At 54.5% G+C, this 13724-nt stretch overlaps 1 protein-coding gene across 1 annotated transcript in view; it reads right to left on the bottom strand.

The window, feature by feature from the left end:
• PTPN23 (protein tyrosine phosphatase non-receptor type 23) overlaps positions 1–13724 on the bottom strand; it is a 43482-nt gene that overhangs the window by 11379 nt on the left and 18379 nt on the right. The window contains exons 3-15 of the mRNA XM_048837309.2: positions 13503–13630; positions 11643–11719; positions 9918–9967; positions 8865–8996; positions 7217–7297; positions 5691–5822; positions 5345–5392; positions 4395–4451; positions 2865–2923; positions 2282–2361; positions 1700–1814; positions 1033–1098; positions 104–249 (exon numbers count right to left, since the gene is read on the bottom strand). Of these exons, the coding sequence (XP_048693266.2) occupies positions 104–249; positions 1033–1098; positions 1700–1814; positions 2282–2361; positions 2865–2923; positions 4395–4451; positions 5345–5392; positions 5691–5822; positions 7217–7297; positions 8865–8996; positions 9918–9967; positions 11643–11719; positions 13503–13630 (1171 nt within the window). The remainder of the gene's footprint in view (positions 1–103; positions 250–1032; positions 1099–1699; positions 1815–2281; positions 2362–2864; positions 2924–4394; positions 4452–5344; positions 5393–5690; positions 5823–7216; positions 7298–8864; positions 8997–9917; positions 9968–11642; positions 11720–13502; positions 13631–13724) is intronic.

The following is a 13724-nucleotide window of genomic DNA, read 5'->3' as shown; positions in this document are numbered from 1 at the left end:
AGCCCAGGAGTCAGATCCCCAGCCTCCAGGAAGACCCCTTTGCCATGACTCACTGGCCTTTCCTCCGTGGGGATTCCCCTAGACACATGCCATCGGATCTTACCCTGCATGGACTGAACCAGGTTCTTCACTGTGTCTGGCCGCACACTGAGTGCGGCGCATTTCTCCATCAGGATGGGGGGAATGTGGTTGTACATTTCCAGGTTATCCACCGTCTCAGGGTCCAGCTGCATGGAGTCCATGAACTGGCTGTAGACAGAAAACAGAGCCCTCTGAGCAGCAGGAGAACCCTTCCCAGACACAGCCCTGGGGATGGGAGCATTTGCAGACGCTGCAGCCAGTTTCTTGGCAGTGGGATCATGGGTCTCAGAAATGAGAAACTGGAAGGATCCCAAAGGGCTTTACAGAACGCACACCCATGGTCACCTCCGCCAGCACGGAAACACAGCCACCTCTGGGGAGGAGCACGACAGCACACACTGCATGACACAGTGCAGGACAGGAAGGGAAGGTGAGCACCACACAGACAAACAAAACTTCAGGGTGAATCCAGGGAGACAAAATGTAATAACCCAAATTGGAACCGGGCCTGAACCCAGGGTTAATACCCCAGCTATTGGGAATGGGCCATGGGAACTGTGGGGTCCACCAGTGCCTTGGTTTCCAGATCTTCCCAAAGGAGAGCTCCAGCAGCACAGCGCCCTCTAGGGCACTGGCTCAGTACTGACTCAGGAAAGGGCAGCATGTACCGAATTGCCTGCCCCATTTCCTTCAGTGCCTTGGGTCACCCTTGGAGACCTGCCATCCCACCACGCCAGGTCAGGGGGAGGCACTATTGCTGAGAGGTGACCTCGCACTGGGCCATGGCTGAAGGGAGCAGAGCTCACTTCCCATCAGCTGGGATGGGGAAACGCAGAACAGCGAGGCAATGGGGGACCCCCGCACTGTCGGGTGTGCACTGGCCAGGGACCAACTCCATCCACACCAGCGAGGAAAACCCCACACGCTAGCGCAGTCTCAGAGCGCACATACTCCAGGACTTCATTCTTGGCCTCGATCTTCGCCATCACTTCTCTCAGCAGCTTGGCCTTCTCCTCACTAGGACAGACGAGAGAAAACCCCTCAGCACCCAGACCAACCAAGGTACTTACAATCACTGGGCCCTATGCTGGGTACCCTGTTCAGGACTCGAACCTTCCTCAGGCACTCCAGGAGCAGGCTGAGCCGGCCCTATGGCTAGCCAGGGGCTAGCACTGCCCTGTTCCAGCAGCTCCCGGAGAGCCAGGCTGGAAGAAGCGAGCAGGTGAGAGCCGAGGGAGAAACGCTCAGGACTGGAGACACTGGAAGGGCCCTTTCAGGCAGGCACAGCCGAGTGTCCAGTTTCGGCTGCTCCCCTACAAGGTGCTGGGGACCCAGCCCCTGGTGGGGAGGGGGTGGGGGGGTTCTGATTTGTTTGGGGAGGTCTCTGGTGAGTTCAGCCTCCTGCAGTTCCCATTCACCTCGGCGTGCTGAGTGCCGGACACGTCCTCACCAGAGCCACAAGCCCCTGCTCGAGAGAGATCGCCACATTTCTGGCAGGGAATCACTGGACCCAGCTTCCTGGCCCCCGAGGCAGGATCCATACCCTCCCGTTACTGAGCACACAGATGCCCCGGGGCTGCCTCAGGAAGTACTTGCTATGGAGATCCTCTCCACTCACCTGTACAGCGAAGATGCCTCATGGGCGGCCATTGGCACCAGCTTGGCAAAGATATCCGGGCCCGTGACAGCTGGGTCGGTGGGGTTGACGGGAAGGGCCTTCACCAGGGTGGCACCTGAGTATAGAAGAGAACAGCCTGACACCGATGCCTGCGAATGATTCAAGGACACAGGATTTCCCTTCGTGCCCAAAGCTGTTTTTCGGGCTGCGCCTGCCACCAAACGCAGATCAAAGCGGCCAACAGCTGTTCGCCTCCAGCAGGTGCTGTGGAGACCCTGGGAGCAGGAAGTCCCTGGCGTGAGTGCCATCAGTGGTGCCAAGGGGTTGGAGACCGGTACCAACCCCCCCTGTGCTGCTGGGGCAGCGTGTTCTCATCGCTGCCCATTACCAAGATACCTGAGCAAAGCGCGAAGTGCTTCCCTTTCGGAGAGGCTTCTTCCCCACTCGGACCACCACCCCCTCACTCCAGCCCGGAGCCCGGATTGCGCAGGGCTGAAGCTTTATGCACCAACCACGGCATGGTTTTGCAGAGCTGCGGGCAGCAGCAGAGGGATGGACGTGCCCGGGTCTGGCCTGCCTTACCTTTCACTGACTGCAGGGTGTCCAGCGCAGGGACAGCTTCATGATAGATGAAGTCATTGTCCTTCTTGGCCGAATTGTACCTACAAACAGTTGAAGTGTAAGTCCAGGGAGGGGAAAGGTGGACCAGCTGGGACTCAAGGAGTGAGCTTGCTGGGTTAGGTGGGCAGGAGCCTCACGAGGGGTGTTTTGCTGCCCACCTGACGCCCCCAGAAGACACTATCTGCCATCTCTATTCTACAGGCTGATCCTCACCTGCCATTCAGTGGGTACAACCCCACCCAGTTCCCTCTGGGGAGAGGATGGACCACATGTGACAGACATTAGCTAGTCACTTAACAAGCTGCTCACAGCACTGAGATGCTACGGTGCGGACAGCGTGAGAAGACCCTGTACAGATCTACACTCACCAGCAGCACATGTGAATTTGGCCCTAGATACGGAGACCCTACACAGAGAAAAGCATGTGCCAAAGCTCCCCACAGTGAGTGGCGGGGGCGGGGAGGGAGATTCAGCAAAGAGGTTTGACCCCAGAGAGCCTAGAGACAGACTCCAGTCCCAGAAGCAATTCTGGCTGCAGACTCACTTTCCCCCAATCACATCCAGGGTGAATCGCAGGGCTTCCTGCACCGTTTCAGGCTGACCCTAGAAGAGGCAAAAAACATGAGTTAACACAGGCAGTCCTGCCACATCACTGCAGTCTATGTAACACGCTGAGCCGCCCTTCTGAATGCTGCATCCTGCTGCCCTCCACACACCAAGCCATGATCTGAAGGCAGAAGCAGCCTGGCAGCCCCTCACTGCCCCCCCATTTCCCCCTTCCTACTTCCAGAATGAGCAGCCGGCGGAGACGAAAGGAGCAGTGAACAGCTCAGAGCTGCAGTTGCAGGCTCCCTGCAGACTCTGGCAGGCACCAGCCCTTGGGTGCATTCTGGTCGCATTCTGCGGGCTGACTTGTTATTCACAACGGACAGCTGGGATTCGGAGCACCACAAACACAAGGCGGGTCGATCCTGTGCCAAACTTGCATCCCATGCCCCAAAGGGAGTTTTACCCCCGACTTCGGTGGGGGCAGAGACAGGCCAATGCCAAGAGCTTTCAACAGCCTCTCCAGGTCTCCGTGCAACAGAAACACCACCTACTTCTTGTCTGCATCACGTGATGTAAATGGGCCAAATTCACCAGCTGGGCAGCGGGTTCAAGACACTGTAGTAAAATCATGAAGGAGTCCGGCCCCCCCCGAGCTGTAGAACACATCTGGAGTCAGTACTACAGTGAGTGGGGGTCAGACGCAGCCTCCAGTAAAAACTTAGGGCTTTACCATATGGACCAGGGCTGTGTTAAACCAGCAAGTTCCTTCTTTGCAATGGAGGATGTCAGTTAAGCCCCACGCTCCCCCCATGGTCCAACATGTGAGAGGCACGTAGGCTCCTAGGGGCCAGGGAAGGAGAGGACACCTTGTTGAAGATCCAGAATGGGCTTTACTCAGTCTTAGTGCAAGAGCCAAAACTCCCATTAGACCTAGAAACCAGGAGGCACCAGTCTTAGGTCTCAGCATTCACAAATCCCCAGGGCAGGAGACAGACCCCCTAGTGTACTGGAAAAGCAGGACCTTGAGTTTTCCAATGGCAGAGGATTCATTTCAAACCCTGGATGACTGTAAGGCCGGCTTTAAAAGTCACATCATTCTGATTACCACCGCCCCCACAAATTGTCACCTATTCTAGTGACCAGTCTTCTTGGTGCCAAGAGATAGGCTACGTGGAACCTGGTACCAAGAGGTCTTTCTCCCTAACAGTGCACAACTGCTCCCTATCGTCAAGCAACGGGGCTTCCACCACCTCCCTTGGGAAGTTCTTCCACAGAGCTGGTGCTTGGAAAGTTTCCTTGAGAGCTGCTGGAAACCAACGTTTTGCACCATCTGAAAGCTAGCCAGCCCTGCTCCGATGGCACCGAGCAGATGTCTCCTTCTGAAAGTGCGCGAGGCTGCTACAATCTTTGGAGAAAGTGCACAGCTGGTTGCTCACTACCAGCACTCTCAAAACCTGTATGTTGAGCACTGATCCCAGAGGGTTTTTTAAAGACCATCGGTACCATGGACAAGAAAGCTGCTTACCTTTGCCAGTTTGATAGCTTCATTGAGTTTATCCAGAGCGCTCTGGAAGTAGACAACCTGCAGAGAAAGCAGAGATAAGTTCTGCCAAACTCCTCTGCAAGCTGGGAAGGAGTCACAAGAGCACACACACTTGCTGTGCCACATGCAGCCAAACAGGCCAGCGAACCCTGTGTAAAGATACCTAGGACAATCCAACGCCATTAAATACAGTGGGGACTTCTAAGAAGAAGGAACAAATTAATAGCACAATCAAGCAACCCAGATGAAGGTACTCTGCCCGTGAGACACCCAGGGGCCATTTTCTAGAGAAGGACGGTACGTGAGAAATGCAGTGCCCCACACAGCCACGTCAGCAATCCAGCTATTGCCATCACACGCTGCTGTCCCTCCAGGCCAGGTTCCAGAGCGGGTGTTCCCACGAGTAGACGAGTCTCTCATCCTGCGTTGGAGATCTCTGGAGGTGCCTGCACTGCACCCAATGGGAATCACATGGAAAATGGCAATCATGCAAGTGTGGATTCTCTTCTGAGAACAGGGTCGGAAAGTCACATCCACCGGCATACGCAAGCTTTCAGCCTTAACTCTACCCCTGCTGGGGGACAGCTCCCTCCGTGGGCAGCACACCTGCGTGGAGTTTTAGAACAAAAGAACAAGCCTCGCTGGAAATGTACACAGTAACAAGAAAGATGGTGCCCGAGTTCATGTGGAGTACGGGAGGCCGATCCGCTATTTGCCTCATGGATTGGTGCAGAAGCAGCAGGGGCTTCCAAGTTACAGTTTAATAGACACCAAAGCTTTCAATGTGTCCACCGTATCATGGATAGTTGAGTTCCCCCCGTGTAGCCCAACCTCTTCAAAGGGTAAAGGCCAAGCCCACACAAGATGGGACTTGGTTTACAGCTGGACTGCAGGAGGATTAACCAACCCAAAGCAGAAAAAGTTTTACTTACTCGTTCTCCAAACTTCTGCTGCTCCTCAGCCTGTTTCCCCATATGCAACTGCAAGGAAACACAGCCGCTGATGGCAGGGGCCCTCATTCAGGGACGGGCTCAAGAGGAACTGACTGAAGCCCTACAAAGCCAGCCAGGGGACGCTCTACAGGAGACTGCATTTCGCCAGTCTCCAGGTACACTCAGGAACTCCACGCCCATGGGGACCACACCACCACCTCCCCCCGGCGGGTTTACGCAGCCACAGCCACCCGCAAGCGGAGGGATGCAAGGGGGGCTGCTGCTGCTGCTCTGGGGTGGCCAGGGTGGGTCTCCCCCGGGGCGCAGCCTCATTCTTCCCACTCACATGGGCGACGGCAGCAAAGTAGTAGATCTTCATCTGCACCAGCTTCTTCCAGCCCTTCTGAATCTTCCCCAGCAGCGAGGCTGTGCCCGAGTCCTCCAAAGCCCGGCAGGCCTCCTTGTAGTAGTCCACCACCTACATGGAGAGAGCTGGTCAAGAGGCATCTCAGGGTGGATTCACAGCATCAGAATCCCAAAAGAAAGCCCTAGCGCCAGTTAAGAACATAAAAGAGGCCAGACTGGGTCAGGCCAAGGGTCCACCTAGCCCAGTGTCCTGTCTGCCGACAGTGGCCAGTGCCAGGTGCCGCGGAGGGAGTGAACAGAACAGGGAATCATCAAGTGATCCATCCCCTGACACTCATTCCCAGCTTCTGGCAAACACAGGCTAGGGACACCATCCCTGCCCAGCCTGGCTAATAGCCATTGATGGACCTATCCTCCATTAACTTATCTAGTTCTTTTTTGAACCCTGTTATGGTCTTGGCCTTCATGACATCCTCTGGCAAGGAGTTCCACAGGTTGACTGTACGTTGTGTGAAAAAATACTTCCTGTTTGTTTGTTTTAAACCTGCTGCCTCTTCATTTCGTGACCCCCTAGTTCTTGTTATGAGAAGAAGTAAATAACACTTTCTTATTTACTTTCTCCATATCAGTCATGATTTTATAGATCTCTATCATATCTCCCCTTTTTTCCAAGATGAAAAGTCCCAGTCTTATTACTCTCTCCTAATACAGAAGCTGTTCCATACCTCTAATCATTTTTGTTGCCTTTTCTGAACCTTTTCCAATCCTAATATATCCTTTTTGATATGGGGCAACGACATCTGCAAGCAGTATTCACCATCAGGGCATACCATGGATTTATATAGAGGCAATAGGATATTTTTCCGTCTGATTATCTGTCCCTTTCTTAATGATTTGCAACATTCTGTTTGCTTTTTTGACTGCCGCTGCACATTGAGTGGATGTTTTCAGAGAACTATCCACAATGACTCCAAGGTCTCTCTCTCGAGTGGTAACAGCTCATTTAGACCCCATCACTTTATATGTATATTTGGGATGTTTTCCAATGTGCATTCCTTTGCAGGGAAGTAACGGCAGGCTGGAGTTCTGGCTGCCACACAGCGCCCAGGTATTGCAGCTTACAGGGCTCTCCCTCGGCCGCAGGAATGCCTGAGCCAGCGTCCTGATTCGGACTAGATCGTGTCAAGTTCAGACACTGACTAACTCAAATGATTTGACTTTAAAAGGCTTGGTCTTTAAACCATTACTCGCTGGCCCTCACGCTCTAGCAGAGAGCGAATGTCCCCCACCCTGCCGCCCGCACAGCAGTGACTGTGTATAGGATTTCCTTCTCTGCTTGCAAACCACCTCAGCTGGTTCCCGGGTTTCAGAGATTCCCGTGGAGTTGTTCTTGTACATGGCAGGGCAGCAGGAGGGGATCCGTCTCAATCACGGTTCAGGTGCCCACAGAGCGTAGCGCAGCAGAGGGAAAGGCGCTGGAGCAGCAGAGCTCCCCAGGTAACTCACCTGGGCGCTGATCCTGGCCACGAGGAAACTCTTCCTGTTGTCCAGCATCGACTTCTCCAGGAGACACTCCTGAGCTTGACCCTTCCAGGAAAAGCAATGGAGACACTCAGCTCTCCCCAGGGCTCCGCATTCCAGGGCTCCTCAAAGTCACCCCAACCAAACTCAGCCAGCCCCCTCTCCCCTGCCCCAAAAGAGTCACTCAGCAGTGGCTCCAGTCTACCATGCTAGAGATGCCGACACCGACCAGCTACAATGCAGAACAAAGCCGAAGGAGCCAGAACAGCTCATGGGACTAGCCACGCATAGAAAGCCTCTCCCCTCCATTGCCACTTCAAAGCCAGCCCATCCATGGGAACCCTAAATCACTGTGAAGTGAGCGTACAGATTCACCCCACCGCCGCGTTGGAGGGCTCAGGTGCGAGGCCAAGCACGGACTGAATGGCCTTGGAGACCGATCTCCCCTCTAACTTCCAGGGGCGACCCTAGGACTGAGGTACATTGGTGGGCCCATTTAGGGGACAGGGCTGCACTGGCTCTGGAGATCAGAGCTGAAAAACACAGGTCAGCCCCTGCCAGCGCAGGGCTCTGTCTGCTCAATCCCTAGGGCTGTCAATCAAGTCAAACACTTCCACCACTTCTTTCTCCTAGCTAAAGTGAGCTGGCCACGGAGGCTGGACTTCACCTACGCTCAGCTTAGCTCCAGTACAGCGGCAGTGCGGCTGAGCCAATAAAGCCACCTCATTTGGAGAGTCAAAATCCAAACCCTTCCTCCCTTTCAAGGCCAAAGTGCTGACCAGACAATGGCTATCAGTCTGACGCCTCCCAGAGCTGCACACGAGAATGAATAAAGCAAAGAGCATGCAAGAGGCAGGTGCCGTTATAATGGGATCCACTGACGCAGTAAGCCAGGTCAGCTTCCTTCGCACCCACTTCTACCTTTCTCCTCTACAGCGAGGACAACAACGTCAAGGTATTTCCACCTGCTCTGTCAATAGCCCCACCCCCGACCCCTTGGAAACGGGAACCAACTTGTTTCCTTACCACTTTTATTCTCCCCGATTTGACATTTAAAACTCCCTTTGCTGTTCAGGCCATTAGGCTCGAGAGCTCAGTATCCCAGCCTGACAGACTGGGGACTGGCCACTTTCCTCAGAAAGTGAGCAGACCCACAACGCATGCAGCCACCCATGCAACCCTGCAGATGGAGAGGAAAATATTCCTCTTGTTCCTGTGGGGGGGGGGAAGAAGGGGGGTGGGGGAAGAGAATCAGCTGATGTTCTGGAGCCGGACTTGCAATTCCTCCCCTACGTCAGCACTCTGAGATCTCTCCTAAAGAAGGACAGACACCGGAAGCCTCTCTTGGCTACTTTTTGCAGACAATTTCCCTCTAAGCAGACAGCAGGCTTACAATCTGTACGTTCCAAAGTACTGGGACAACTCCATCTTTATCCAGCTCTGTCCAAGGGTGGCTCCCACTCCATCTGGCCTTTGAAAAATGAGACAATGCCAGGTCCAATACTGAGCACGTCTCCTTCTCCCCTCGCCTCGTCAGCTTTGGTGAGATCCCTTTAAATGAACTGCATCTAACGAGCCCAGCCACTGGATCCCAGCACGAATGGTGAGCAGCAAAGCCAGCACCCACCCTTACCAGCATGAGGTTGATGTTGAGGTTAAGGATCTGGTGACTCATGTCCACGCTGTATGAGTGAGGGAAGTGATCCCGCAGGTAGGTGAAAGCCCCGGCCGCACACTGGAAATGGGTGCAGGAAACCTTCATGCCCTGGCCAGGGCCGCCGCAGAGGGAGAAGAAACACGTAAGGCTCTAATGCACCCAAGCCAAAGCAGAGGGCGCTGCACAGACGCCATCCTGCCTTGATTACCGAAATTTACCAACAGCCGAGAGATGCAGCAGGATTTCTTTTAATTACCTTTTGCCTTCACGAAACCCCAAATGTTACCATCTTAAGGGGAGTTAAACCTTCTCCTGCCCCAGTTATCCAGGCTTTCATCACCTGGAGACTGGATAACCATGATGCTCTACATGGGGTGACCCCATGAGACCACTCAGACCCGAGAGGTTGCCAAAAGCACCTACTGCTTATTACTGCCAGAAGCAAGTTACCCCCTTGCTCTGGCTGCCGTCGGGTTCCCAGACGGGGCTGGTGCTAATTTTCAGCTGTGAATTCCTACATGGCTTGGGAGCTGGTCAGCAGAGGGACTCTCTTCCCAGGTGATGCTTCCATGAGCCAGGTCAGCTGGGAGCTCCCCAGGTTGGGAGAGGAGGGAGTGGCTGGCAGGACTCTCCAGGAGGGGTCCTTGCCATCAGGGCACGTGGTCAGGCCCGTCTTTTCCGAGCATCTGCTTGGAGAGTGGGGGAGGTTCTGTTATTGGCTGGAGGGAAGACTGCATGTGGGGTTACATTGGGGTGTTAAATTATGTCAGGGTGCCCAGAGCTTGCCACAGACACTGCTACAGGGTTTCTATAACTATACACAACGTGAAAAAAAATCCTGTATTCATTCCTCTCCCCCAGTCCCGGGAATCCCAGCACCTGGCATGAGCGACACAAAAATCTTCAGACTTCAGTAAATGTGACAAGTCCCCACCAGAGATTAGCTATCGCCGACCTTTGTGCTCTCATCGGTTTGAAAGAGACCACCCATGATAAAGGGGGGAACCACGAGGTGTTTAGCATCTTTACCTCCTCGGAGACTCTCTTGTCCATGGCGCCCAGCATGGAATGCAACGCCCCTGTTGGGAACAGGAAGCTCAGATCAGGCCATTGGCGCATTCCTGCAGCATTAAAGCCCCTCTGCCAGTCTACGACTGACACAGCTACATTTACACTGCACATTTTGTTCCAAAGGCTCCCGAGCCACATAAAACATACAAATAATACTGATCAGTTCAGCTACCGAGAGGCAGCCACTTCTGGGGTGGAGCGCTGCAACCATGCACAGCACCGTAAAACAGTTCAGAACAAGAAATGAAGATTTCCCCCTGCAGTTACAAGGGCTATGGCAATTTGGGGAAGCAGGAACATCCACCTGGAGCTGGGCTTTGTCACAAACACTTGGGACTACCTTTCTTACTCTTGTACCAGGGCTCTAAAACCCAGTGATCCGGATCTCTATTGCATGTCTCATGGTAAAATTAGCAGCACCCCAAGCGCCACCCTGGAGCATTGGATCCGCACTGACTCAGAGGAAAGAGTGCCCAGCACGTGACTCCATTCTCCATCTTCTCTGGCTCAGCCTCTCTTTGAGCTCCAAGCTGAGGCTCTGGCTCAAAGCCTAAGGGGCCAGACTCAACCCTGGTTTAAGCTAGTGCAAGTCTAGCAACTTTAAAGGGCCGATCTATCCACTAGTACAGACCCCTTTATCGATGCATCTACACCAGCCGTTCTCAAACTTTAGCAATCCGAGAACCCCCATTTTGATTTACTTTTTTTGCAGACACCCAAGCCCCCTGCTCAGCCCCAGGCCCCGCCCCCACTTCACCCCATCCCCCCAGGCCCTACCTCCTGCCCCTCCTCTTCCCTGCCTCTTTCCACCCCCTCCCCAAGCATGCCCTGTCCCTGCTCCTCCCTCTACCTCCCACATGCTGCTAAACAGCTGTTCCCCCAGTGTGCAGGAGGCACTGGGAGGGAGGGGGACCCCCGGGGGTCTGCGGAGCCCAGTTTGAGAAATGCTGACCTACACCATTTTAATCCTTGCTCATTTTGATTGTTGACAGCTCACTGAACTAAACTACACCTATTTACATGAGGGATAAACCGGTTTAAGTACAACCAGCTGGGTTTGCACCAGCTGAATTGGATCAATTTCAAATTGATTTAATTAAACGGATGCAACTTTTCTCCTAGACAAGGCCTGATTGGCCTGCGGGGGAGGGTGATGCATAGTAATGCTCTGGCTTGTCGTTCATCGATCAGAATGACGGGAAGAGCCCTTCGGAGCTGACCCTGAATATCAGCCTCACCCGCACCGCAGATGCCCGGACTGAAGCCTCACTTGAGGGTCTCGTGCCTGGCACACACAACACAGCCAGGGTTCAGATCTGGCTGGTGTCCTCATGGCCAGCAGAATCCGCCAGAGCCAAGGAAACAGTGGCTCAATTGTCCTCAGTGACCACAGTAACACTTCAAGATGTCATGGGTCTTCTCTCCCAAGGGCCAGCACTTCCAGCTGTGGGCAGCTTCATGCCGACCGTCACCACTGGCTGCGGGCAGATCGGCTGAATGCCCCTGCAGCTGACACCCCTCCCCCAATTGAACAGCAGGACCAGGCTGGACGATGGACCCTGTGGAGAAGGGAATGAGGGCTAGCCAGGGAGGAGGGCATTCTCTGGTGCTAAGCAAACCCCAGGGCACTCTGGGCAACACACATTGCCAAGCCAAGCCAGCAGGTGGGCTCCAGGGCCTTACCGAGGTTATAGAGGATACACGCCTGCTCATACTTGATGTCCTCATGGGTAACTGCCTTGCCAGAGAAGATCTCCGTCCTGTGAACGAGAAGCCCAGGGTTAGCCCCTACACTAGTGAGCTAGCGAGATGGCCAGATGCACAGCCCACAGCCACATTTCCAGGGAAGGCAGATGGCTCACAACTAATGGCTCAGAGCAGGCAGGGGTGATCCAAATGATTTAGACTCACTTTCTTATCTAGCTGGCATATGGTCCACTCCAAACCGAGTGGGAGATGGGAAGCTGCTAGGTACATAAACCAGCAAGCCCCTATAATGTTTGAGTGGTGCCAGGACCAGTCTTCTTAGCCTACTAGGGAAGTGTTATCTAGTGGTTAGGAGGAGGGGCTGGCATCAGATCTCATCCAAAGCAGGGTCAGGCACATGGGTGGGAGACCTCCAAGGAGCACAGCTGGGAAAGGTGTCACTTGTTCAGTACGCAGCACTCCTCCCTGCGAGGGGGCACTTGACCGATGGCTCTGTCATGTTTCAGTCCTGCCCACCTGTGGGCATTAGATTTGCCATGGCACTCCGGGAGGGGACAGCCTGATCTTACACGCACCAAAAGCGAGTTCGTGCTGTTTGAACGTGTTTTCAGTTTCACACGCCAAAGCCGCAGACTGGATTTTAACCTGAGGGGCTCTACTAACTGGGGTGTCCCTTGGCAGAGACGAGCGACCGATCTCCCTCCCCTGGCTTGGCCATGCCTTTGAACACCAGGCAGGGACAGAGAACACGTGCTGCTCTGTCCAGGAAGGTGTGTTTCTACACATCAACGGAGAGCAGCCAGCAAGCAGCCCCAGGGGCTGAAATTCACTCTCGAGCCACAAGCCCCAAAGCCCAGCCTCCACCACTGCCACCAGGCGGCGTAAAACCATCCCTCTTGGTCAGTCCTGTGCCCCCTAGGGCCATCGCTGCACCCTAACGCACTGAAATCCCAGCTGCGGCAGGAAGTGCAATCGCTGGCTGAAAGGTGCTATAAAAAACTCTCAGTTACTACACTGCACTTCTAATAGCTTCTTCCATCCCAGGCTCTCCCAGTACTCCACAAACCTCCACTAATCCTCACGTCCCCGGGTAGGGAAATACTCTTCTCCCCAGCTTACAGTATTAGATCTCTCTCCAGAGTCAGATGCGCATGGCCTTTGGTGGAGAGACTAGAGACGTGGCTCTGCCCGCAGGGCGTTCCAGGCAGGCTCAGAACAGAGGCACGCTGCTGGGCGAGATCACACTGGGTGCAGGGGAAGGACACAGTGAGGCTGGCGGAGCTTGGTCTGGGTTTGTTCCATTGTACAGATCATTGGGAAGGCTGGCAGAGGGAGGGAGTCAGTCATTGGTGGCTGGATGCAGGATCAAGGAGGAGATACCTAGAGAGGGGGCTGCAGGGAGGGGCACTGGCGGAGCACAGGGACAGGAGGGGAGATGTAGGTGGGGTAGAGCTCAGCAGTATGTGAGCCAGTGGAGGGAACTGGGTCATGGCAGAGGAAGGGGGATATGCCTTCAGTCCATCCAGAATAGCACAGCTGGTGGCTTACAAGAATAGGACATCACAGGAGTCTAGGCAGCAGATTACCAGGGCCAAGGAAGCTACCCACCTGGATGGGGAAATTGAGGCAAGAGACGAAGCCAGGTAGTACAGTGAGTCCACAGGCGAGCCCCAGCTTCAGCTCCTCTCCTCCTGTTGCTCAAAGAATCTCCCAATGGATCATAGCCAAGCCCCCAGCGTCAGCCGAGGGTGCCCTAGCAGGGGCAGATAGCTGGATGTGGAGAAACCTGCTCCCTCCCCTGCCACCACACAAACGCCACCAAACTGCTGAGCTTACCACGTGATGGGGACAGCCGCCTCGTGCTCCGGGCCCATGGGGACGCGGCTCTGCAGGTAGTGAAGCTGGCCGAAGTACTTCCGCAGGATGCTGCAGCCCTCGAAGTCCCTGGGCACGCTCACGGCGTTCTGGAGGAGGAGAGAGGAAGGAGCAGCGCTTCAAGGCAACAGGCAGTGCCACGCTTACAGACAGAGGCCTGGGCTGTATTTGGCTGGCAGCAAA

This window comes from Caretta caretta, chromosome 2 (genome assembly GCF_965140235.1).
Source record: "Caretta caretta isolate rCarCar2 chromosome 2, rCarCar1.hap1, whole genome shotgun sequence".
Classification (NCBI taxonomy): Eukaryota; Metazoa; Chordata; order Testudines; family Cheloniidae; genus Caretta; species Caretta caretta.
Note: the sequence above shows the minus strand (reverse complement) of the source record. Positions and strands in the feature narration are given on the sequence as shown.